This window comes from Strigops habroptila, chromosome 4, assembly GCF_004027225.2.
Source record: "Strigops habroptila isolate Jane chromosome 4, bStrHab1.2.pri, whole genome shotgun sequence".
Taxonomy (NCBI): domain Eukaryota; kingdom Metazoa; phylum Chordata; class Aves; order Psittaciformes; family Psittacidae; genus Strigops; species Strigops habroptila.
Window position 1 is genome coordinate 77,909,409 of NC_046358.1, and position 27,238 is coordinate 77,936,646.

General features: G+C 42.5%; 2 protein-coding genes across 10 annotated transcripts in view; one reads left to right on the plus strand and one right to left on the minus strand.

The window, feature by feature from the left end:
• On the minus strand, positions 1-20,832 carry DCUN1D3 (defective in cullin neddylation 1 domain containing 3). Of its 4 annotated transcripts, none has more exons than XM_030482662.1 (4): positions 20,748-20,832; positions 9,922-9,997; positions 4,754-5,286; positions 1-2,791 (listed from the first exon to the last, which is right to left on the minus strand). In XM_030482662.1, exons 3-4 carry the CDS (start codon positions 5,182-5,184, stop codon positions 2,308-2,310), a joined length of 915 nt encoding a protein of 304 aa, XP_030338522.1. In that variant the 5' UTR covers positions 5,185-5,286; positions 9,922-9,997; positions 20,748-20,832; the 3' UTR covers positions 1-2,307. The 4 variants fall into 4 exon arrangements, with proteins under 4 accessions (XP_030338522.1, XP_030338525.1, XP_030338523.1 ...); XM_030482665.1 differs by lacking the exon at positions 20,748-20,832 and adding an exon at positions 16,071-20,356; XM_030482663.1 differs by lacking the exon at positions 20,748-20,832 and adding an exon at positions 15,836-20,356.
• The window catches only part of LYRM1 (LYR motif containing 1), a 14,681-nt gene continuing 8,252 nt past the window's right edge, over positions 20,810-27,238 (plus strand). Inside the window, exons 1-3 of one of the 6 annotated variants that reach the window (XM_030482671.1) lie at positions 20,952-20,987; positions 25,678-25,777; positions 26,609-26,610. Coding sequence is in view for 3 of the 6 variants with exons in the window: in XM_030482668.2 (XP_030338528.1) it covers positions 21,834-21,869 (36 nt within the window). In the remaining 3 variants the exon portion in view is untranslated. Of the gene's footprint in view, positions 20,988-21,507; positions 21,870-22,652; positions 22,775-25,677; positions 25,778-26,608; positions 26,611-27,238 lie in introns of those variants that run through there. The other 5 variants (XM_030482670.2, XM_030482669.2, XM_030482673.2 and 2 more) reach the window with 5 other exon arrangements.

A 27,238-nucleotide genomic window follows, 5' to 3' on the forward strand; every position in this document is an offset into this window, starting at 1 on the left:
TTTTCACACTCTGGACATCTTAAATTACCTTTAGGGGAAAAAAGAGAGATGAACAAAGCATTTAATAGCTGAATGAGAAGTCTCAAACTTATAAATACAGTTTTCATTTACTATCTAATCAGGCTCCATATGGAACTTTTGCTAACAAAGCAGCCTCTGTTGGGGAGTTTTTCTTTTTTCAAAACAACAGCACCAGCAACAGTCTCACCATAAATTCAATCATAGCAGCACAAGTGCATTGGCCTGCTTTGTTCACCAACTTGGAATAAGGTTTTGCTGCCAAACTGTGCTTATGCCATAGTAGCTTGGAAGGTTATAGTAGCAAGGACAAAGCTTTGAGTGTATTTACCTGTAATACAGCAAGTTCAGGGCTCCCCTCCTGCAAAGGGACAGACTCAGCTGCACCTAGAACAACATTTGTTTTCTACAGCTTAACGCATGTCCCAGCAAGAGCTTGCAGAAGCAGCATGGACCAAACTCTCCTTTTACTAGATGAAAGAGATGCTATCTGCTGAGGCTTGTGGGTTTGGTTTTTAACAGTTTTCAATGCCCACATTTTGTTAGTGATTTATGATCTCAGACCCAAGCTATTGCATAGGCTGCACACCAGCAAAGCCAGTGACAGGATTCAGGCAGATCCTCCTCTCTCTGCTAACCCCTCTGGGGCACAGCAGACATGCAAAGCATGCCATCCTGGAGCCAGTGACAAGCTCTTCAACTAAAATCTGGTTCCCTTTAGCTTTAAAACCCTTATATCACAAAAGCCATGAGATGCTATGGATGACTGTCCAGGGTTTGGGTTTGGTTTGGTTTTTTAATTGAAGCCATTCTATAATCCTGAAAACGCAGCTCTGAAAATAAAAGGTGTGTAATGGAGATGTATCAAATTCATTAAGCCAGTATTAGCTCTGTAGAAAGCCTTGGCAACCATCCCTTTTACCAAAAGGTGTAAAAAAGTTGACATACTGAAATTAAAAAAGGTAGCATCATAACCAAAAAAAGTTTCAACCAGTGTTAATAAAACTCCCTTTAAGTCACAACAGTTTCAACAGGCAAATAGTCCCAATACAGGCATTGTAAAATAATAAATTGACTCCTATCCAAACATTATCAAATCAGTCTAAAAATGACTCATCTACACTGTTGTCATTAAGAACACATTAAGAATTCACTTTGTCATCAGATGCCGATATTGTTGCTCCAGGAAGTGTGGAGTATTAACTGCGCCTTAGCAATTAAACAGAGGCTTTAAAAAATTGGTTCGTCAATATTAATGCAAAAGATAGTTCCTTACATAGAAGTACTGTGCTTGCCAGACAAGTAAGGTAATACTTTAGGTATAAATCAAACAAATTAAAGCAGAATTATACCACAGTTTTCCTTGAAGACTTAGGGTTTGTGTGTTGCTTCTGTCAATGTTTAGCAAACTTAAGAAGCAGAACCTTTGGTTCTTTTAGTCAAGTAAAAATAGTCTCATGTAACCACAAAAATACAACTTCCAGAGGAAAATGGAAGTCCATCAAGAAGTCCACTTTCAATAAAACTGAGGTAGTACTGCTCTTTTATTATGTGATGTGTAAGAGATTTAGATACAAATTGTCATCTACCACTCAGTTGACTGACAGGTACAGTAATTTTATAAAACAATCCCAACATTTAGTTTGAAACTCCAAAAAAAAAAAAAAAAAGGGAAAAAAAAAGGAATGATCTGGACTCATTTGCTAAGAGCTTAAATGGGAATTAGCCATATTACAAAAAGCTGTTGGTTTTGTTGGTTGTTTAGAACCTTATATCGGGGGATTAATGCATTTATAGTTAACACTGCTGTTCATCTTGGTAGAAAACCTTAAAATTATTACAGCCTAAAATTTCAACAATGTAAACAGCACTACACACAGTACAGACCTGCCCTGACAGATGTAGTATGAAAAACTTAAATCTGGCACTGTATAATTTAGCAATGTTAATTTAACCTAACTAAAAAGATCTACATTGTGCAAGAAATATCAGACTTACTTATGCTAATCTGAAGTCTTAAAAAAAAAAAAAAAAAAAAAACCACAAAAAATAACCCCAAAATGCTTAACTTGTAGCCAGGGTCAAATATTTCAGGGCAAGAGTAAAAGGAATAACCAAAATTAAGAAAGTGCCTAAAACATGATACAGCATTTTAGAGCCCTTTCAAAGACAAGGCAGAAAAAGGTGTAAAGTAGAAAAATCTGGAGCCTTGGTAATTTCCAGAAACATCCAGAGTTTACATTTCATGAAGGGCAACAGGTTGCTTCCATCACTGCTCCTTCGATGCCGCTAAGTCTGTTCCGCCATACACACGCCCTCTGTGTCCGAAGACAGAATACATTTGGTTTCCTCTTCCTTTTTCCTTCGCTCCATTTCCCACTCCACAAAGGTATCAAAGAGACTCGGCCAGGCCTCGTCTTCACTGTAGTTGCTAAGGTCCGGTCCAATCACCTGAGTAAAATTTAGAAACATGTTCCACGTGTCCCGGGAGATTCCCTTGATTCCTGAGGGGTTCTCGACTAGGAAGTGTAACCACTGGTCCAAAATGGGGGGCTTGTTTTGGGTGAAGACTAATTTCCAAAGGGCAATGGCTATTTCCCGATGTAGTGACCTCTGTCCTTCTTCAGAGTCCAGGCCAAACTGGAAGGTGAAACGATAGAGATCCTTAAATTTATCTTCCTGCTTGGCTTCATTTAAGAGGCTGGGGAACCTTGCACAAATGCCATCAATGCTGTCTGCGTTTATTGCTTTGCAGCCTTCAAAAAACTCCTTCCTATTAAGCAAGAGAAGAGAAATTAGCATGAGCACTTCACCCTCACCTCACGTGCTGAACACTTCCCATCTCCATTCAGCCACGTCACATCAGAAGAGGGTTATCTGGCTAAGACGAGGTGTAATGTCAGCCCAGGTGGCACAAGGATTTTGGCAACAGGAGCTGATGGAAAGAGACACATTTCCAAGAAGTTCCTCCTGGCCTGAGGAACCACATACACCCCTCAGATCTGTGGGTTTTGAAAGATTTTGCTGTCTGGCTTTCTGATGACTTGATACTACCACAATCCAGTGCCTTTCACATTCAGAAGTTAATAAAATCTGCCATAGAAGAAATATCAAATGTTTGATATTTCTGTGCCCTGAATCAAGCTGATTTATATATGATGCTTCAATATCACCCATGTCTAAGCACCCACGCTCTGGGTGAGCTGTTCTCAAGGCACAGAGCAGTTCACTGGCAGCTTTCCCATGGTTTTTTTATTGCCCTTCCAGCCTGCAAAATAAAAAGGGTGCCAAGAGCGCTGGTCAGCGAGGCACCTGCTGAGAATGGAAGAGAGCATGGCATGACAGAGCACAGGCTGCCAGGCAACACAAACACTGCTCGAAGCACCAATTCTGTACTAATTATCCTGCTAATAATCTGACCAAGTGGGTAGATGGTAGCTCTGATTTCTCTAATGCTCATGAGCAAGTGTTATAACCAGCCAATATCAACCAAAGCCAGCAGACTCTGACACAGGATGGGCTGGAAGGAAGGCAGGAGATGGGGCAGCACCCAGGAGAACAGAAGACCACGTTGCTTTCCTTGATTAAAGAAGTCAATCAGCACCCATACCATGGAGTGTGCCTTTAAACAAAGGTAACTTCTCATCACTAGATTTGCCCTTTCCAAGAAAATCAAAGCGACGTTAATAAAACTCACAGTGGTTGTGCAGAATCACAGACACTACCTGCAGTTCTTTAACCATGTTAGCAAATACCTGCCCCATCAGCAGTCAGTAAATCCATGTTTGCATTCCAGAGTAACTCACCCATTTGACACCCCCCACATCCACAAAGACTCTGAAGATGCTGGAAAAGCTATCTGTGTTCAGTGCACAGCACACAGCACAGGCTTGGTTCACAGCTCAGAAGACCAAAGTAATTTTGAAAGTTGTAAGCTGAGTAAAAATAGGAAGCATTACTCAAAATAAAAGATTCATTCTCTCTCACTAAGTCCCTGTAGGAAATCTTGCTCTTACCTGGACACTGATAATCAAGTTGGGAAAGACTGTTGTAGTTTTGGAGGATGGTTGGTTTGTTTGTTTTTATTGATAAGTTTTAGCCATTCTGTTGTTTCCTGAAGGATCACACATGCTATAAGCCAGCTGACTGACCCCCTTGTCCAGGACAGACAGCACTTTAAATACCAATCACTTGTCAGCCAGTATGAATGAGCTACCAGTGTCAAAACTCTTGCATTTCCTTCCCTCTGCATACTGTAACAAAATTACTCTTGGAAAATGACATTAAGTGTAACACTGGTTGGGCAGGAACAATTCGTAGGAAGCAGTCTGTCATTCTTTCACAGACTGATAACAGAGTTGATAGCAATTATTAAGGAATTTCACATTAAAGCAAAAATTAGTTTTTGTGTCTAATCTCATCACCAAATAATGCTGGAAACAGTAAAATTGGTTTTGGTAAATTAAGAATAAATTAATGTCTACAGAATCTCATTACACTGTTCATCTTTACCAGCATAATGTCCAAAACCACTTTTGGTTCTGAAACCCACTGTGAAGGGAAGGGGAAAAGAGGACAATACAAAGCTTACCTTCTCAGCAGTAGGAATTAATTTGATCAAAATGCTAATGTTAGAAAAAATAGGTAAGTGAAGCTACTGAGGCTGTCTCTCCAACATACACGACAGGATATACTTTAACATATGAAAATAATTACAAGTTCTACAAGAACTAACCTTGTAAATTTGCACATGGTAGCAGCCTGGAATTTCCAAGCCAAAACTAGCACTTTAAATTCAGTGGGATCAACACAGAGGTCATTGCAAAATCGTTCCATTCCTTCTTCCAATATGGCATCTTCCCGTTCATCCTTATACCTCCTAAATAACTCCCCGATCCTTTGGAGTGAAGATTCTTCTGCGCTGGTAACAGGGTCTTTCTTTGTATCTCCAGAAAACGTTGGAGGCTGACTAGACTCTACAGCAGCATCCGCTTTCTTTGTCCCATTCACAAGTATATCTCCTGGAGACTTCCCGCAAGCTGAACCATGGTCGTCTTTGTGGACTGCACTTCTCTTACTATGCGACTTGCTGCCAGATTCCCTTTCCCCATTTTTGCTGCCAAGGGTAGAAGAAGGATTCTTGCACTTGGTGACACACTGGCCCATGATGTTGCGAGCCCAGCTTCTAGAGCAGTCCCCTTGCTGTCAGACACCCTTGCAGCTGCTCTTCAACACATCTCACCATGCCATTAGTGGTAGTCAACTGACCTGAAAAGCAGTTTCAGAGTCAAATTCCTGGTTTTTTTTTTCCACAAAGAATACTATAAGTATTAAATGTGGGATAACATTCACCAGTAAGAGACCGACTTCAGGATGTTTAAGTTGTGCCTACTGAAAAGGAGTAGTGTACAGAAGGTTGGCATATGCCATAAATTTCAGGCAATTTCAGGCTGTTTTACCTAGAAATCAATGCAGCTCACTCAGTGGCTGCAGTATACTAACGGGTCCTAATAAAGGAAATTCCTAAAATTCTTACTGTAACACAGGTTACAAAGAGGTTGATTCATGTACAGACCTCATCAAGACAGACTACTCTAACCCAGAAATATTTTAAAGGAAATGGTTTTTAAAAGTATACCCACATTTCATACATGGAATATAACACACTGAAACAAAGCAGAGGGAGAGGGCGGAGACACTGGTGGGACAACCTGGCAGAGTTAAGCATTTAGACTGTACCTTCAGCAAATGAGCAAAAGGGTTTTTTTGGTTTTTTTTGGAGGGGGTAGTGGGTTGGATTTGCTTTTAATTTGGGGGGGGGGGTGTAACAGGATGATGGGAGTTGTGGGTTTGGATTTTTTTTAAACTGAGTTTGGAATCTAGATTTTTTGTTCTTAAAACACATACAGAGGGTGTTTGCAGAAAGGTGCAACACTCACTTTTCATGCAAGATAGTGTTTAGGAATTAGTCATTGTTTCAAGTGGGCTCCTCCTTTCAGGTAAGGAGACAGACAGAGGGAGGGGGTCTTTGTAATGAACATTTTTCAGACAGACACCCATGCAGATAAGAAGTAGCAATTCCAGTTCTGTTAAAAAAATAAAAATTAAAATGCCACATTATTTCATCATATTCTGTTTTTATAAATCAGAATGTTAAAGCCTTGCATGTTTGGAAAATATATTTTACCCACAGAAAAGGTTTCTTAAATTATCCCTATTAATACCAAACCAACACCCTGACACTATCCTATCAGCATGCAGCCACACCATGGACAGTCCATTTCTCAGAAACATCAACTCCAAGAAAGCAATCGCTTATCATATTCCTCCTTTACCCACTTATTTGCATTTCACCTCCGCTGTCAGTTAGGCAAAAGCCTCAAACATAAAAATTGGGTTTGCCTTGTCTTTGTTTACTGCTCCCAGGTTACAGAATTAGAACAAGAAAGGAGATTAAAATTAAAAATAAAAAAATAAAATAGGCTTCAGGTTTTCTGTATTCTTCTGAGATCAAACCCCTGTTTTAAGCTGTAAATCAAGTTGGAACAGCAGCACCAAGTGCAGATGAATTCTCCAGATATTAGGATTACAAACATAAATCTTCTCTCAGCCATTATACCTGCTTTGTCAAAACAGCATGTATGCAGTTTCCTGAGCAAAGAAAAGGTATTTTTTGCCAAGATGCTGGTTTCAACTACCTGGCTTCCCCTCCCCGATTAAGCCCATAACCCCCAAACAAAACTAACAAAAACCTACTTTTAAGCAGCAGAAGGAACAAATATCTGGTACATCCTTTCAAACTGCTTTAACAATGAACTTTGCAGCATCATTTTTATAGGCAAGTAAAGTTCAATTTAATTCCTTATTCATTTGTATTTTAAAGGATTCATTAAAATATGCATTTCCACACAAACAACCCAAAAGACAATTTTATCAGTCCCTAGTACTTCACAGCTCTTTGTGAATTGCAGAGTACAGCCTGGCACTGGTTCCTGTGCTGCCACGCATCTGAGCAACAGCATCTTCTCCAGTCTATACCATTTTTTCATTACACCAAAACAAACAGGATATTATTAGGCAGTATAAATTACTGCTTAGAGATTCACTCCCAGATACCAGCCTTTTTTTATTGTCCCCTTTAAATTAATCAGAATTCAAATGCTCCATCTACATTAATCCTTGTTCTTCCATCAGTTTCTCCAAGGCAGCTAGCACTGCTTTGGCTGAGTTCTTTAGAAAGGAGCGCACAAGTAAAGGGACAGAATGAAGAAATCCTGAGTAAAAACCACTAGTAGAATTTAAAGTAAAGTATAGCTAGTTTATAAAACTTTCTGCTCAAACACATAACAGCAATTGTTAGCTGTTGGGGATTCAGAACAGCTTTTTCCTATGGGCAGGCTAAAGAATAGCTGCCTATTTGTGAAAGGTACATTCCTCTAAAGTAGCTGGTAGTAGTCAAATCGCAGACAGCATAATGGAGAGATATTAATCCAATTCGCTTTAGGAATCCCCATTTAAAGCTAACAACACAGTTTGCAAGACTAACTTACATTCTCTGTCCCTAAGTTTTCCTAATGGAAGTGATTCATACTGCCATGTTTCCTAAGCAACAGCTTGTATTAATGATGTAACAATCTAATATTTGAGTCTACAAAGTGACATCACCAGTCTGATGAAACAGATGGGGCTTATTGTCATTTGCTGTCATGAAAAGACAGCATTACAGTACACAGAGGGAAGGTCAGCCAGCATTATTAAACACCTGTAAGTGAGGAAGTGTCCCAACAGCTGTTTCCAAAAACCACTGGAGAGCACAGCAACATTAACCCATAGAGTGCAAGTTAACCACGTCCCCTGCAGCATACCCCTCTAACAAACATGCTTTCTGTACTCCAACCTACTTGCCTTACAAGGAGCTGGCTGCTGCTCCTGAACAGCCACTGCCTGGGCTCCGCTAGCACTGCTCTTCCCTGCAGTAACGGAGTTCTTCCCTCCTCCCTGCCAAGGAGGCTTTCAGAGCACAATCCTACTCATTAGGAACAAACGTTATAGAAGACACTCAAGTACAGTTGCTGCAATTCCTCACTTTTCTACTACATGAAACTTGATGCCATGTGCCAGACACTTTGAAGCATTCTACCCCAAAAATAGCAAAACCTGTTTAAAAAAAATTAAAGGTCAGACTGCATCCGCTGGCAGCTTATGCATGTATCTGGTTTTGTAAGAGAAAAGTCTTCTGGCGCTCCATCAGTTACCCTCTTACAAAATGCCTTCACTGAGCTGGATCCACTTCACTTACTAGTCACCTCCGCTTCCTACATGACTCAGGTTTCAAGGCTTGAAAGGAACAAGAGTCTCGGAAGGAGATAGAAACAAGTGGGAGAAGTCGGCCCTTTTGTTAAGGGAGGCTGGAGAGAGGATCCAGTTGCAGCGTCAGGAGCTGCACTGAACTCAGCATTCAAGGAATATGAAAAAGCACTCTCAGGAAAGCAAACAGAGCGACTCATTTAACTGCAGAGCAAAACAAACATCATGTCTAGGTCATGCTGACTGCAGCTAAGTGAAGATGTGCAGAGCTATGTCTCCCACCTGGATCAGGAACTACAAGTATAAAGTTCTCGTGTACCCAAAGGTTATACTGGATTGGTGACAAAGCACTAATTCCCCAAAAGATCATTTCCCAGGAGCAAAACTACTGTAACAGTACAACAGTGAGACACAAAAGGCAGTGCTCACCACCAGTTTTGCCATTCTGCTAAAAAAGATCAAAATTCAGGGCTAAGGTTGGAACGTACTTAGTGCTACAGGATACAGTACTCCCAAAGAGTTACTCAGACAAGCATTGAGCAATAACCTACAGTAAATATGAATCACCAAGATGCCCATGAGGCCATCTTCCACATAACAGGAACTGCAAAGCAGAGATTGACAATGATGCTCTCTGCTCCTTTCTAGAAGGGAAGGAAAAGGAAAGCCTCCGTCTAAGAACAAAGGATGTGTAGAACTGTATTGCCCAATACATTAAACAGAAAACCTAGAGAAGATTGGAAAGACCTTGCTAATGCTTAGTGGGGCTTTTTGGTTTGTTTATTGGGTTGGGGTTTTTTTTTTTTTTAGAACTTTTTTTTTTGGGGGGTGGGCTTCTTTTTTTTTAAGTGCTGTAAAGAAATTAGTTTTTCTCCATTTTCAAGTGACCAGATCACATGCAACCCAAGATTGGAAGGGAGCAAAACAACAAAATGACTCAGTAATAATTCTCTGTCATGCAAGCATGCCATGGCACAACTGAAAACAGCAGCACTGAAGTGGGGGAGAGCTGGCAGGAGGAGAAGATGCAAAGGAGATATTGAAGTAACCCTGTATTTTTCCTTAATGACCAATGTTACTATAGTAATAGAAATTATCAGATACATCCAGAGAACAACAAAACACAGGCGAGCATTATGCCATTTAATAAAGTGTTGCATCAGAAGGTATTTACAATGAGTTTCAAAACACATTAAGTATCAAGAAAGAAGAGGAAAAAATCCTCCACAGATTCAAGAACCCATCAAAGACAAATTTAGGAAATCTCGTAACAAAAGGGGACACAGCTCAGCCAACCATTAAATCCATTCCCAAGTAGCAGTTCACTAGTAAAGGCAAAGACAACATTGCTAGAGCTTAACTCAGCCTCAACTTTTCACTACACATTATCTACCTTTAAGTGGACAGGGATACATGACTTCTTAAATAGCTGAAAGTATCATGGGTGCCCTGTCTTCTTCCAGCTTTGAGCAGACACACACAGCTTTCCTCTGGGGAGGCACAAAAGGATCATTGCAACTGCTGAACCAGAAGCAATCGCTGCTTTAACAGTTGATGCTGGGCAAGTGATCCTGTAAGCAAACATCTAATACTTACATAGTTTCAGCTACACAGGGAATCATTCCACTAGCTTCACAGCCTCCTTCAGGCTCCCTGGGTTCCACATGAAATGCTGCAAGACAAAAGACCACACAAGCCTTTACGTTCAAAGAGGCTGTGAAACCATAAAATACACCACATTGCTCAGAAACGACTATGCATTTAATAAAACCCTTCATAGCCAAAATCCATTTGTTGAAAGAGTCATTTTATAAGACTATTTCACTTTTTGACTTACAAAGTATCATTAACACCATTAACTCTGCATTGTCATATAAAGCACAGATCAGGTACTGAATTCAACACGCAAGCTCAAATGTTTGTTAGCAGTAAACACACACTTCCGGATACTTTTATGGCTTTCAGCATGGGAGAGTTAAATCCTCATTTCATGCACTCAAAGCAAAACAGAGGACGTGCTATCATTGTTAATGCATGTTAGCTAAGCAGCTATTTAATCTCTGAATACCAGACAGCTGCTACCTAGCAAAGCATCATTTGGGTCTAGAAAGTAATTCTCTTTTTTCATTCTCTAGCACATTCTTTTCCATGTTTGTTTTCCTGTGTTCAGTTGAGCTGGCTCAACTTCACTTCTCTTAAATTCCCAGCTCTGCTATGTAACTATGAAGCTCTGAAGAGAAGAGATGACAGAAAAAACGCATGTTTGGTTTGTGTAGCAAGAGCTACAACCACAGCATCTAGTCAACACCTCTGTTTGTATCTGATCTAGGGAAAAAAACACCAAACAAAACCAAGACAGTTCTGGCAAAGCTCCTCTGCCCCACCATACTAAACCACTAAAACGTCTTGTTTTTACAGCTCTTAGTACATCTAGGGAACAGGCAGGTGATCAAAAGCTGCCTTTCTGCATACTTCTTTTTACATGAGACCTACTCCCGAGGAAACAAGTGGGAACATTAGGTTGTTCAGTGCTTTCTTCAGTAACAGTAGGTAATGGATGTAGAAAGACAACCATGAAACAAGTTCTTATCGCACATGCCAGTCTCCACACAAACTGAATTTTCCCCAAACTCAAGTCCTATATGTGTATTAGGACAAATTTCACCAACAAATAAAACCTAGTTCAGATCAAAGCTTTTTAAAAACCTTTTAAAAGCCCAGGAAGCAGGCATCCAAAATGCTTCAAAACCCTTACAAACTGTGGATTGGTACTGCCACCCACACACAAAAAGCAAAAGCGTATCTCCACTGAACCATTTTTAGGCATTTACTTTTGAGACAGATAGTCCAAAAAGCCTACTTCACTCTGGATTTACGTCCTCCACTTCCAAACATCATCTTCCACACAAACAACCACCCTTTTACCTGCCCCCCTCCACGGCCTCACAGCTCTTGTACCATACACTCTTCGGGTGGCACAGCCACCAGCCTGCTTAAATGCTTATGGGAAGAGAGGAGTTCCTGCCCCTCTCACAGTGGAAGCACTAGCTTGGATTTCTTTCTATTTGACCGTAGCATCTCATGAATTTAAAGAATTTAAGAAAATGTAAAATTTAGCACTTCTGTGTCAATTCCTTTTGGTCCCCTGCAACTAAATAATTCCTTTTATAAATCATTGGGGGAGGAAAGAAGAGACAGGAGAGACACAAGGGCACTGTGCTCCTGCATTCCCCCAGGAGCCTGCTTAAATAGACAAGAGGCAACATCTTACACTTCACATTCTAAAACCATTGTCATGGCAACTTTATGCAACAAACTAACTACTTTTCAAACAGATCCGTATTTCTTTGGAAGAAATCTATGATCCACCAAATCTACATTTCCAGCTGACTACTGGAAGCAAACCCTTATTTCAAAGTTCAAAAGAAGCTGAATCTGATGGAGTTCAGCCCTCCTCAGCCAAACTTTCTTAGGTTGTTTGAAGTAGTTTCCAGGTTGGCTGACCTGTACACACACACTGTCTGAAGCCAGGAGCCAGAAGTTTTAACATCTGTTAGAACCACCAGCTACAATTCTTCCCCCATTCTTACTACTTTTATTCTACCAAGTTGCCCACTTCACCTTTTTTTTAATTTTTAATGTAGTACCAAGTGGAAACTTCTGTGACAACACAATTATGGGATGTGGAATAAAAAGTCAGTACGAGCAGTTAAGAAACCAAGCTCTTCAAGCCTGTATTTAAAGGCTATCATAGCACAGCAATGCGTTGTGGCTGACTCGATCCTAAACTATGTAAGGTGACTGGGATGGAAAGAAGCATCAAACACATTCTGTGGCACAGGTTTTAATTCAGTCCTTGTGTCGGGTTTGCAAGGTATGGCTGTATGCTACAATCGCCAAGCATCCCCCCTTACTGGCACGGGAGCAGTGTCACACTACACCAACTCAGAAACCAGCCTGCATCATTCGTTAGCAATCCCACTCAGCGGTCCATTGGGACAATACCTACATGGTGTTGTGCCCTCAGGATTATGGAGACCTTTGTTTTGCTCACCTGCCTTCCTTTACACCTGTGCCTGACTCTCCCCCGTGACTGTGGCTCTCCAGAGCACTGGCGCATGGAGGATCACAGTGCAGAACACTGCAGCACCAAAGCTGCTATCACCCTCCACACTTGTTTTCAGCAGCTTTTCCAGGGGTAAGAGCTGATAGCGTTCTCACAAAAGTCAACTTTCTTTGCTTTCCTGTGGGTAATCAGTGAAGAATTAGTGACATGGTTTCCCTCTTCAGCAAACAGAATTTGAGAGGATCAGCTCTGCATGTGGAAGATTTCACTGTGCATGTAAGAGTTTTATAGTACAGCACCAAAGCAGTTGGTGCATGAAGTGTTAAAGCACAAACAAAGCTTCGGTCAGCAAAGCCATCACATTATGGAAACTGCTTATTTCAAGTCATAACCTGCAATGAAACTTTCTCAGCAAAAGCAGTCTGACTCCAGCACAATGGGCACATTATGGGCTTTCATTAGCCCAGAAGACACCTCACCACATCCCTACCCAGGCGCTGTGCTAGCACCAGTCTGTCACACACATCTGCTCTGCACCTCTGCTGCAGAAACACGTTTATGCGAAGTTACTTCAGAGGAAGTCTTAAGCAGGAAAGTCCTGCAGCAATTAGTTACAATGAATTATTAGTTTGTCAGGCTACCTGCAGTTCAAGCACCTTTCGATGAACTACAGCCAGGTAATGATTTTGGGAGCATACAGATGGGAGCTTTGTCCACTTCTTCCAAATCAGGATAACAAGCTATTTCTAATTCACCTCACTTTGAGCTTTGGAAACAAACCAGATTTACAAATCCAATCAAACTCTACAGAACACACCTGTATCAGAGTAGAAGCTAGTTATACTGAAGTATGAAAAGGGACCATACAGAATTTTGGCTGCCACTTGGCAGAGGGCTGAATGGCAGTCAGTGGGAAAATCAAGCCACATAATGTGTATCTTGGAAGCCTGAATATTTTCTCAAATGAGATGTGGACTTCTATGAAAAAGACCATACTGGAAAGGCTCAACTACCATGGAAGGAAAAACAGGGGCAGGTACAAAAATACCTAAAAAAATTATATTCAAACAACAATGGATTCAGAAACTGCCTTACCACGTCTACAGTCCACAATGCTGGCTCAGCTCTCAGTGCCAAGAACCAGGGCTATCACCAAACCTCTACCTAGAAGCAGCCCCACAGCTGCCAGAAGTAGGCAAAAATCTCTTAATGAAAACTGCTCCTCACCACAGTGTGCTGTCACTTCGAGACCAGGACTGGGATGTCGAGGGAAATTTTTCCATTCAAGACCCTGGGCAGAAGAAACCTGCTTTCTGCACTCTGGAAAGTACCCTACTGAGGTATAGGGCATGACACCACTTCTCATGTTCAAAGTCCAACTAGTAGTCTTAAAAAAACCCCAGAACAGATGTTTTAGAACTGTAGTTCACTGTGTGAAGTAATTATACAAGATTATTCTTTTTTTTTCTTAAGCTAATGTGAAAAATGATAGGGAAAGCGAGAGTAATGGCACCTACTGCTTTCTCTCATGTAAGGCATTCCTTAAGCAGCTTTTTCAGCAGACACACATGCATCATCCTCAAATCCCTCCCTTTCTTTTACACTCTAACCACACAATACCTTACTTACTGATTACTTCTGACTGTTTTACCACTTAGCCCCACTTAAAAGTTTTAAATCCTTTCCTATTATGTGCTTCATCCTACTTTATTAGGTGGGTGGAATGATTTGTCAGGATTATTGTATTTTCACAGAGCAAACCCAAGTCCAGTTAGCTAAATAGCATATAATCTTAGAAGGGTGCCTTCAGGTGCTTCTGTAATGTAAATAAATTAATGAACTAATTCATACAGCAGCAGTACTTGTTTTGAGAAGTCTATTTACACTATGAGCAAGACAATGGGCAGAGGGGAAATCAAGACAGCCAAATGACATGGCTTTTCAAGATCACACCATCAGTTTTCAGTAAAGCTGAAACCAGAGGCCCAACCAGACTGCATCCAATTCCCTACCTCATACGTACTGAAACATGAACTCGTTTATTTTACTGCACATAACTCAAACCCTGGATGAGTTTGAATCTATCACTTTCAAAATAACAAAGATTCAGTCACTGAGCAATCCATCTCTATTTAAAAACTATCAACCTTCCCCCTCTGCCCTGAGATGAGGCCATAAAACTCTCAAGGTCCAGCACTTACGAAAAAGCAAATCATCATCTAATGAAGGTTTGTGAGGTTTTTCCTTTAACGTGCAAAGGGTTGTAAAAGAATAATCCTTCAGTATTTTTCCAGGGTACACTGTAACTTTTGCACAGTGTGATAACCTTTAGCACCTCAGTATGTATTATGAATAATTAAAGCAGCACATACCAGAGCAAGAGACACTTTGTGCTCAAACACAACCAGTTCACATTTCTACAGCAAAACTGCAGATTACGGGACCAACAGAAACCATGACCCTCAGATATTTGACACAGATTCATCCCACTGTAAGCATCTGAAAGCAGCTGTGCTACAAATATTTACCTTACCCTGTCTCAGTCAATTCCGTAAACTAATCTACGGAAAACTGCAACTATCCTGTAGCCAAACCAGAATGACTTTGGAAAACCACCTCGTTCTACAATCCACTCTGCAGTGGGTTGGAACATTTACTTTTAAACTAAGCTAAGTGTGCAGAGATTTTCTTTTGCACCAAGTTCAGCCAGCAGGCTTCACATTGAAGCAGCTGAGGCACCTTCATCCATTACGTTCAGCTGAATGTAATTCAGGTAGATATCAAGGAATCACTTGATTTCTACCTGAATTACATTCATACAAGATATGCTTTAAACTAACTGTAATAAGTGAATAGCTTTATATTTCTTACTGCTCTCAACAATGAAGAAAACACACAAACACACCAATGACAAAACAAAAAGGAAGTCCTTTAATCAGCTCTGGTGAACAGTCCCATCTCCAGCACAAAGCAGCTGTGAGAACTGTGACCCGCACAGCCGCCTAACAGAGCAGCAAAGGGACAAGTCTAAAGACAAGAGCCAGACCACCTCATAGGATCACTGCTGGCAGCAGATGCTCATAAGTTTACAGAAGGCCTGCTAGCCATCTCAGTAACACAGTTTACAGGATGCCAGCCAAAAGAATCACTCATTTCATGCAGTTGTGTAGGAACTTCATTACCATTCTGACCACATAAATACTCAAATCATATTTAGTTATGTACAAAGAATTGTTCTAAGTGAAAGGGCTGACATCTGAAAGTGCTTTAAGAGCACGTGCTTGGATTTCTACGCCAACTGCAGGTTTTTAAAGCAGAAAATACACAAAGCCACCTGCAGAGACCCCAGTTCACTCTACTGATTAGAGTCCCGACTTCCCTATTACAGTGAATCACACTAAGACTTCACACTGTACAAAGGATGCTGCAGTATTTAAATGTTACCTGTATCAACTGCTTCAAAGGAGCTCCTCTGAGTACTTGAACTTAGGCCATCAGTTATAACACAGACTCTCAGCTCTCCTTGAGAAATCTGGTGGCAGTTTCAACCAACACACACATTTTGTTAATAAGTTTTCACATTTTCCAGATTTCACTTGATGTCCTGTGTCTCAAGTGACATAAGGTGTGTAGGCATGTATCCTGTGCTTCACGAGACATAATCACTAACTCCACTCACAGGTAACTGTGCTTGAAGCTGGTATACATCAGACCTTTGGCACTTCCAGACCGCCCACTTATGTGCTGATCCAGACTATTCAAGGCTTTCAGTACAGACTCATTTGCAATGAAAACATTGAACAGTCAGCATATGACCAAAACCAAGTTCTAGGACATTTGTGTTTTTGAGTCCATTACTAAGCTACACACGCCTGCCATAATCATAGGCATTAAGATGATTTTTCTCCCTCCCTTTCAATGTTTAAACAAAAGAGTAAGACTGACTGCATTAGGTGTTTCAAAGTTGCAGAAGGAAAGGTTGTATCGCACTAAAAAATTTCAGAGTAAGAACTAAAAAAATGTCACTTTCTGCTACTACGTGGATGCAAAAACAAGACTGGTATTTTTCAGGAACACATAATCCCTTTGGTTTAAAAAAAACCCACTTATGTTCACTAAATAGGAAAAGTGAGACAACAAATAACTATGACTGTCATACTGTCTTTGGCAGTCTGACTTTCTGAGAATAACAAACTGTGACAGGAGGTCAGTAACAGCATTCTCACATTTTGCTAAGTAAGTTTTGTCTTTCACAAAACAGATGTCACAGACAGAACAGCATTTATAACTATTCTTTCTGAGACACCAGAAGATTATACTAGTTCATTCTCTTTACTGGAATCCTGTCTCACCACCTATGCTTTTGTTGGTTTCTCTACAGTATTCCTACTTCTGTGAAAGAGTTCTTTAACACTTACTGCACAACAGTCCCCTAACCATCACTCTTTTAGCAGCAAAACATTGCAATTAAATAACCTTTACCTAAAATCCAGATTTTCTGCTCCTTTCAAAATGCCGACCACTGGACTGAAGAGCTGCCCTCCAAGACACATGGATAAAATGGAGACATGAGTCTAAACTGGTTAGCTCTCACATTATCTTTTAGACAAGCAGCTTTGATTCAACTCTTCCCCTGTTTGCTCTGTTCTTAGCGCTAAAATCAAAATGTAAAAACCACCAAACTGTCACACCAAATCCACACATGACAAGAACCTCCTTATAGCACCATAAAGAATAGTGGCATTTGTGCAAGGGAACGCAGAGCTCCCGTTCGGATGCCTACTGTCATTGCCCCTGGGGCTCTCAGACCTCCTCACCAACAGCCAGTTACCAATAGCTGAGCAGTTCCACAAAGCCTCCCCATGAAAGGGTGAAGTCAAGGTACAAGTGAACGATGGGAGCACGTCTGCAAGTCTTGGTTTTTCTGATCACTCCCTGGAAAGGCTTCAACCCAGATCTGTAATTACCTGACTCAAACTAGAGTCAAGGGGGGGAGGTGCAGGGAAGAGATAGCTGACTGTTCCAAAAGACACACTTGAGACAACTTACTGTACAGAAGACACTGAGAAAACTAGCACAGACAGTTTATCCGTCATGTGTTTACAGGGTGTAAATTGCAGGTGGCTCTTTACCAGAAGGCAACATTCGCCTTGAGCATTTGCCATGAAATTACCATTGTTTTGAGTCAAGTTACTATGTCATTACTGCTAAATAACTTAGAGTCAAGTATACAATTAATCCACCTCACCAATGCAGACAATCTGCAAAACATTACAGCCATTTAATATAGTATTTTTAAAAGTAGGAAGGGGGAAAGAGACAAGAGAAATTATTAGACTTCCAGTAACCAGAAGACAAAGCCTATTAGTCAGAGGCAAATAGAGGAAAGGAAGCCAGCGAGATAAGATGCAGACCCCTAGGGAGAAGCAGCCAGAGAGAAGGAGCCCAGTCAGGGAATTCTGATGAAGGCTGTTAAGGGGGTTCCCTCTTATCTTCCTGTGTCTACCAAGTCCCTTAAGTGTTTACAGATTGTTCTTTCAGTCTCCAAGAATTCTGGCTACCAATTTTCAGTTCCTTCTTTACTTTAAAGAATGAGGATGAAAAAGGACTGTTTTTCTAACATCCTATGCCTTTATTTTTACAGTCTCCTCTTACTCAGGACACAGTTTTCCTGTTAACCTTCACCACTACAAACCCATGTGCCTAATGGAACAATAACATTGTTTCTGCACTTTGCAAGTTCTTACAAAGTGCCAAAACCTCACCACAGTGGATTTTATAGTGCTGCAAGGCTCTAATTTATCAATGCTTCCACAGCAGCAATAAAGAAAACCGAGTGCTACAGTGTGGGCCAGTTCTGAGCAGTACCAGGGGACTCACTCCTAGCGACTTGCAGCTGTGCATCTCTTGATATCCAAACCACCTTTACATCGTTTTCTGCCATGAGGAAATGCAAGTTTAGAAGAGTAATTTATATATCCCATTGCTCCATCTACTTTATATTCCCCTGCTCCAATACACACACACCCCCCCCAATACAGGATTTTTTCCTGTTCCTTAAGCTGAACCAACGAAAGCAGCAGAACCAACCCTCTTCCTCATCCACACACAAATTTGCCAGAACAAGTCCCTTTGTCTCCGTCTGTCAAACTGGCAGCCCCTCTTGCTTAAATATATACTTCTTTAACTCATTTCAATGACAGTCTTCCAAAAGAGCTGTTCTTAGTTTTCTGTCAAATCCACCTCTTCAGTTCATCTGATCACTTTATTTAATACAATTCACACTAAATAGAAGAGGTAATTGTGAATTTCCAAGATCAACAAACTGTAAGAACTACTGACACAAATCAGTTGGAATTTGCTATGAACATGACAATGTTCAACTCCAAAACAAAGCAAGAAACCGTGCAAAGAATGCACCTAACCCATCCTTTAGATCCAGGGGCTGATTACAGATCATATTGCAGGCTATCAGTCTCCAGGTGAAAGCAATTTCACATTGAGCAGCCAAAGAGCATCAAAGCTGTAAGTCCCCCCATAAAGTTCTGTGATTTTTTTTTTTTTTAAGGATTATCATCATTCACACCTGCATATAACTTACTGTGAGGGAATAATCAGAATTTCAGAAACCATTACAAGAGCTGATATTTGCAGTAGCTTCATAAAGGCAGCTACACTTTGCAAACCTGAACCAATTCAACACAGATCACAAGCTCTCATCTTTTTGCTGATGTGCAGAAAACCTTTGCTTTAGACTGCGTGCTGCCTTTCATGTAAAGGGCTGTGAAGGTTTTCCACAGGCCACACGCACACCCGTGCATGGGGAAGATTCTAAATACAAGCCTCAGAACTGACAAGAACACAAAGTCAGATCTCTCTACTTGTACATGCAATTTTAACCAAGGAAAGGTTTCCTTTTCTGAAGATTATCTTTTACTGGGGAAACAAGCAGCGGTGTTCAGATGCACTTGAGAAACACCAGTACTCACTCTCTTCCCATTGCTAGCCCAAATAAAACACTCATACCATAGTTACACATTAACTGTTTAACAAAGAAGCTCTTAAACACATAATAAGAATGTATTTAGAAGATATGTATTCAATCAGCTCTTCTCCCAAAAAACACAGACCAAGCAGTGCAACTGCCAGTGAGGCCTGTCTGTAGTTTTCAGGAAGGTAAGGCAGTTCTGTGCTTTCTCTGCACAGCTCTACCCCTTTTTTCAGAGCACTTAACCTATTACTCCTTTAAATTATGCGGCAGACAGTCCCATTTAAAAAAAGTTCCCAGCTGTGGATCAATGCTGTATTCCGATAGCCGGCATCAGACCATTCAGTTATCAATGTAACATCTTGAAGGACGGCATATCAGCAGTGTTAATCATTTAAAAGATAATCAATGATTCTTTCCAGCAACAATGCTAACAGGAAAAGCATATTCTTTCAACCAGTATCTGCTTGAAACACTGATCATGCAAGTTACAATTTACGTGGTTATGAGCGGCTTGTTCGTACCACCATAGCCCCAGAGAGTAACAGTGACTAGCACAGACTGCAGGTTTCACAGGAAGGGTATAAACATACTCGGGAGACGGGGTGAAAGCTAAAGTTAGAGGAAAAGCGGCTGTGCAAGAGTGGCATGTTCAGACTATGAGAGCTCTCTTGGAAATAAACTGCTCTACGTTTTCCCTCTGCCTTTTTCCCCAAAACGCGATGACCATACACCTCGCAGTGCTACACGCATAAAGCTGAGCACCGAGGGCACGGAGGGGGGTTGAACAAAGCAGCCGATCCCCGCGGACCCCGGAGGGATGCGGTGCCGCTCGCAGAGAGGCGGCTTGTCAAGAAACGTCCTGGAACCCTGCAGACGGCACACACCGACATGGAAAAACAGGGAGAGGACCCCGAGGTGAGCCGGCACCATTACTTGAGGCACACGAGCTGGTGGCGGGGGGCTCCGCGGGGGGACCCGCCTGCTGAGCCGCCGTAACGGCCTGCAACGGGGCCAGACCGACCGACCACCCGCCGGAGAGGCGCCCGGACGGGGCGGCACCAGGGGAGGCTCCCGCTCCCGGCCGGGCACGCCGGCACCAGCGGGCCGTTGCGGCGGCTGCCAGCCCCGTGACCGGGCGGGCTGCGGCGGGCCCCACCGTGAGGGGGCGGCGGCGCGGGGCCCCCCGCACCCAACCGGCCCTGGCGGGGCTGAGGGGTAGAGCGGCGGCCCCCGCCACCGCCGAGGCTGCCGGCCGAGCGGCGCTGCCCGCGCCGAGCGGAGCCCCGCGCCGAGCCCCGCGCCGCCGCCGAGCCCCCCGCCCGCTGCCCGGCGCGGACGGGAAGAGACACGGTCCAATTCACTCACCTCCGCGGCTCCCTGCGAGACTGCCGCCCCTCCCCGCATCACTTCCGGGGGTGAGCAGTCAGCTGGCGGCGGCGGCGCTGTGACGCAAGGCGGCGTGCTCGACGCCGCACGCACGGTGAGGGCAGGTTGGGCGACGGCTCGCCGTGTCCCTCGCCCACCGGAGCGGGGGGACGGGGCCTGCCGGGGCGGAACCGGCGCGGGAAGGCGGGGAGAGGAGCCTCGGTGCGCTTCTTCCCGAAGGTAAAGCAAGGTGGTGGCGGGCGGGCGAGCCGACACGCGGGGAAGGCGGAGGGGAGGGGACAGGCTGGAGGCCTTTGGGGTTGGGCAACCCCCTCCGCTTCACGCGTTGGTTCCGCCCGACTGCAGGGGCAGTGCCGCCCCGGCCGCAAGGGGGCAGAAGGGCGCCCGCGCCTGCAGCGCCCCCCGGCGGCGGGGCGGCCAGCGCCATCTCGGCGGTGTGAGCAGCCGGTGGGGTGCACAGGGGGCGGGGACGGCCGAGCCCCGCAGGCACCCTGCCCTCCCCGCAGTGCGCCTGTAGCCCTGTGCTGCGTGGACGTGGCCTTTCCCGGGGTAGGCCTGACGCCTCGCTGCCCAGCCTGCCCCCGTGCCTGGCTGGGTACGGCAGTGGCTGCAGGGGCGGCTGTGGCACAGCCTGGATCTCAAGTGCTTGCAAAATGAATCCCAAGCCTCTCACCTGCGCCTGCGGTTGTTGCTCCTCGTGTCAAGGAGGTGCCCTCCCATCCTGTCACCACCAGGCCCGAGGGTGCTCTCTCCACAGAACCCAAGAGAAGACTCTGGACAGATAGAGCTGCACTTCCCCTCACCCCGTGCTCCTCTGCCATTGCGCCAGCTGTGAGGCAGGACCCCCAAAGGCGGATCCATTGACCATTCAGGAGAGTCTAGTGCAAATACTCTGAGGTTTTCTTGGCGAAACTCCCAAATTTGAATGGGATTCTCACACTTGAGTTCCAAAAAACAAGTGTTTTTTTTATATATATGCTCTGCTACAGCCCTCAAATAGTGACTGAAAATCGTATCTATCAATGTCCTGGGACCAAAGTGTTTGGAAACTGAAGCAGAGGGTTCATGAGCCGAGTTTCATCAAATGACTCACAGAATGAAGTAAGAAAGGGGGTAGAGATGACTGTTTCTCGGATAGCATTAATATTAATACCTGTTCTCGAGTTTGGGAGCGTTTCCAATGCTGGGAAATATTTCTATTCATGCAGTCAGTTGCATTTGGCTCGAAGCCAAGATATGAATAAGGTGCATAAATTCATACTGGGATTTGTGTCTATGCTGTTACCTTTCTGTATGCTTCTATATTATATAAGTAAGGCCATCCAAGGATAGCTGAGACTTCATTTTCTCTGCTAACTATGTTCCACTGCATTAAAACCTCTTTCTCTGCTTGTAACTAATAGAGAACTAAACACGAAGGAGGAGAAAATGGTTCTAACTGTAGGAAAGCACAAGCAACAGGGCTGCACAAGACTAGAGACAAGTTCACGTTGCTTTAGTTTACCTGGAGACTGCGTGATTTTCAGGAGAAAGCTAAGAAATATGTAAAGCAATGGGTTTTTTTGTTTCCCCTCCCCCTCTCCATGTCCAAGTCAGCATTTTTGTTCTTCCTGAGGCTACTCCGGCACTGGAGGCACTCACAGAGCCAGAGTCCGTATGTCCTACTAAAGCCAGCTAGTGCCTTGACCACCTCAGACTGAGAAAATGAAAACTTCGTGATCAAAAGGGACTAGTTAAGGGTTCCCCTTTCATTTATTCAAATAAAAAGAATGTTATAGAATTCTAGTTTTCTGCAATTTCACTTATATGAAATTACATGGGAAATGCAGTGATAAATCACAAGTCCTTGCTTTTACTGCTTAATTATATTTTCTTTGCATGCAGTTCCCTTTTTCTGATCAAAAGACCGGTCCATATGTAAGAGAAAGCTTAGAAGAGATCCCAGTTCAGTCAGAAATCCAAGGCACAAATAGAATGGCAGAGCCTCATCCCAGCTGATGAACAGTGTAAGTAACAAAGACAGAAAGGCTGGTTCAGATGTGTCAGTTGGTGTTTCACATCAGGGTTTCAGATCACTTCAATTTGCCAGCACAAAGATACTGGTATGACAAAATCTAAAACCATGTGAAGTCACTTTGCTTTCAGATATCGTTACTGAGTAACTTGATTCAGTAACTTCATTCTTTTTGATCAAATCTGCAGAGATTTCTGACTGCAGCTTGTAGATGGAAACAGTGAGAAATACTTGGAATCAAATTAATCCTTGATGGAAATTACTTGAAATTTACAGGCTTGCATCACTGGTAGAAATGAGGATGTAACACCATCATGGAAGGATATGAGCTTTCATTTCAGTTTGTTTTTCACCATGTGAAGATGGAATATTTTAGCTGTGATTGAAGTTTTGCTATGATTTGGTTTTGGCTAAATCTTAAAAGGAAAAAAAAGATTGTTCAATCAAGAATAAAAACCAGGTGAGTTTGCACTTTGCTACAACTGCAGCCACGTGTGGTTGATGTTTGCAGGGTACCAGCTGTCACAGGCCACTAAGTCGCTGATTTGAGTAAAAGAAGATAAAATTATTTTTGTGGAAACTGGATTTTGGAATTTAGTATCACTGGAAGGCATGTGACTTACCCAGCTATCACAGGAATCTGTGACCCCTTCTCTTCTCCCTGTGCCACAGGAACTCATTGTTTCAGTTGTTGTCCCCCAAGGGAATGATAGACCAAATTCATTGCTGCCTTAAGAACCGCAGACTCATTTTGGCAGACTGGCATGAAAGATGAATATGGATTACTGACCTCCAGTTGCTGTGGATAGCTGTGAAAGGAATGATTGATTATCTGCTGCAATAGCAGCAGGAGAGAGACTGCAGGTCACTCTTTAGCTAAGTGGTATAATTTAGCTCTTAAAACAAAGGCAAGCCAGATACACGCAGGTTTTCACATCTCTTTAGTTAGCCGAAAAGTGCATTTGAAACTATGAGATATGAATTGTCACACAGGCTATAGTTGCTGTTGATCCATGCTATAATGTTGATACACTATGCTTTTGAATTATGTCCCTTTTTTCTGTAAAAGAAATGTGATCGTAGCTTGATTTGGATGGCAGTCAGCCCAGCAGTTTGTCACTGTGTCTTTAGGACTATTTGCCAGTGGCAAACCAGCTGTCAAATAGAATTTGTGGTGTTCCTATATAAAACATTTTACATCTGAGAAGTTCAAAGGCACTTTTTTGAATTATTTCACACAGAGTTTTATTCCCCACCATCTCTTCCCCTGAGCAAATACGGTTTCAGCATCAGCACTAATGCGTGCCCTAGTTAGCTGGGATGTAAAAGAAGAGATCTGTTGTTTTAAAATGTATTTTTTTACCCATGAGCTATTACTTGCACCCTTCGTTTCCTAAAATCCTCTATGTACTTGTTGCTGGCAGATTTTATATTTCAAGTGAGTAGCTAATACTTGACTTGAAAAGAAAGGATGAAATAAAATAAACTTACAACTACAGCAAAGGAGATAGGAGGAGAGTGCTGGACACGAATTCTTAGCAAAGCATCCCTCCCTGGGAAGCAGCTGTAATTTAGCTGCTTGTAGATAAGTAGTCGGTCTCCATGCAGCTTGCCTTCTTTGCTTTGACAGTGCACTGCTGGGGTCACTTTACAGTGCAGTTGACAGATTCCTTCCATTATTTTTATATAAACTTTTAATTTAAATTCTAAACAAACCTGCAAGTAGCAGAAGACAACTGGTGTTTGACTGATTATTCAGATTAGTGAGCTTCTGGGTCAGTTGTCTAAATCCAAAGGAATGCGTATTTGTTTCCGGAAAGAAAAACTTGTTATTACATTTCATACTCTAAAGGACTATTTGTTTTAATTAACAATGAAAAAAGTTTGCATCCTCATCATGTAGTAACTCATTAACTGCTCAAGCCTCCTTTGCAAGTTTGGATACAATGGGATATTTCATGTGTTTGATCTGCGTGTTGATAACAGGGGTTTGCATGTAGATCAAAAGAATGATACAACCCTGCATTACCAGAACTCTGCCACAGCATCCAGCAAATGCTGTGTGGAAGGCAACGCTTGGCTTCCCTCCAAAGGCTGAATTCTAGCACTCAGCTCAAAAGCAACCTACCACTTTTCCCATCGATACGTTTGTGCCTACAGACCTACCTTTGACCTCTCCCAGCTTGTTTCGTTGCAGTGAACACCTGAAATTTGCTCAGCTAATACAATAGCCCTGTACTTTTTGACAAAAACGCCTGTGGTTAACCTCTGTGGGCTGCATTCTGCAATAAAATGAAGGGTGGTAGAAGTTAAACAATGGGTGTGACTACCACAAGATGAGTGTTAGTGGGAAAGTGGTGTAACATCCACTTAACATTCCAGAGATGTGAAATATAATTATGATTTAAATGCCAAAGATGTAAGTTGCAAGATGAGTAACTACAAGGACAAGAAAGCCTCCCTTATCTTCCTTTCTGTCCCACTCAGAATCATTTTGCACACCCACAAAACTAATACAAGTAGTGTCACTTGACGAAATTACACCTGATACATGACTTTTACTGTCACATTCCTGTCGGTGTGGGCTCTGTTTATACCAAAGAAAAAACCTGCAGTCTCATTTACAGCATTTTAAGTTGGAAGTAATTTTGCTTTTGGTGGAATTATCCCGTATTTAGACTCCCACTCAGAACCTGAACCAGGCTTTGAGTTTTGTCCTATTTGCTCCCATCCTTTCCCATGATAGGTGGGGTCTTCTGGCTGTGAAGAGCTCCTCACACATTCATTTATGTATCTTTGCAGAAATGGTCTATGAGCAGGTCTGTAACATTAGAAGTTGTTGACTAAATGAGCCATGTATATGAAAAGCTGCTTAATGTCTTTTACATCATCTAGCATATGTGGGAAGGAGAGCAATAACGCAGAAATGCAGCCCATGCCTAGATGAGGGGCTACACAGCTCTCTATCAATTCCAACACTGAGAAATTTAAGTAAGTTCTAGGTGGGAGAGCAGAAGCAACTAGTGGGGAAAAACACCCTGTTGATTCTAAACCTTTAAACAGTATCTTTATAAACAGGTTCTTGGTATGGTTAAAACCCAAAAGTGACAGGTATGATTACAGCTCTGAGCAAAGGGCGTGCACTGTCCCACGTTGTGGCCTCGGAAATTGTCTGATGTGTAGATCAGAATTTAAACCTTTTTTTTCTCCTGACATTATTCCTCTTATTTCCTTTATGGATTATATGAAAACCTGAGCTGAAAGTTTCTAGTGCAGTTCTACCTTTTATTAGCTGTCCATGGGGAATAAAGAGCATTACCAGCTCTACCAGAAAGTGACACCTTCAAATAAAAGCAGAGGGGTGAGGTGAGGAGGGGCTGTAGGTTAAGAACATGATGTGGGACTCAGCTTGTGCTAGGTCAGCCCTTATAATTGAACTGTTTATTTTCTGTACAAAATATGCGCTTGGCAGAGGGAAGCAGTGGTTTTTCAGATACACGTACACACGTAGCTTCGTGTATGACTAATGCTATTGCCTGAAATGGAGCTGCAAAATGGATAAAGTGAAGCATTTACTCCAAAGTGCTTGACAAGCTGGGACTATCAAGCTATTATATTGTGCATATTTGTTTCCTAGAAATACCATAAACATTTACTAGAAATACTGGGTAGGAAGAATAATTTTATATCTGGGGGGAAAAGATATGATTGTTTAAACGTTTTAAAATACAAATAGCAAAATAAAAATGTTCTCTCAAGAATCAGAGAAAAACAGTTTTATGTCTGTACTTCTTAAGATCCCTAACAGAGTTCATGAAGCAACAAGAAGTCCTTAGATCATAGCAACAGTTAAGACAAAAAAATGCTTGGATTTAATACATTGGGGACTTTTTTAGTAAAAAGAACTATGGGCCAAGTCATGGCTTCAGTTAGCATCTGTAATTCTGACTTTTGTGAGTGGCTGAAGCCACAGGAGGACCGTTCTGAAATACTAGTGGAGGTCAACTGCTGTAGTGGAGGTGGCCACTTGAGAACTACATGGCTTGAGAAGGCTTTGGTTCAAAACCCTGTTCTACTACCCACACCACAGCTAGGTGAGTGACAGCCACACTGCCAGACTTTGGGTGCGTGCATTGGGAAGTGGCTTTTCCTCTACCATCAAGGGAGGAGAGAGTGCTCCCTCCAGAGGGCTGTTCAGGCCGTCTGGATTACCCTGCTCCAAACTGTCCTCTGGAGGAGCTATTCCCAGCGCACAGGTCTGATTTCAGGGTTGATTCAGGCACAGTAACTAGAGCTCCAGGTTGGCAAATGGATCCTGAGTCAGTCAGCTAATGTCCTGTCCCTGATACTTGTTCCTCATTGCATCCATATACTTACTGTGTAGTGCTGCTGCATCTTCCTTTTGGACAGGAAGGTACCTTCAACAGCTCTGCTGTCCTTAAAGCAGAAGTCATTG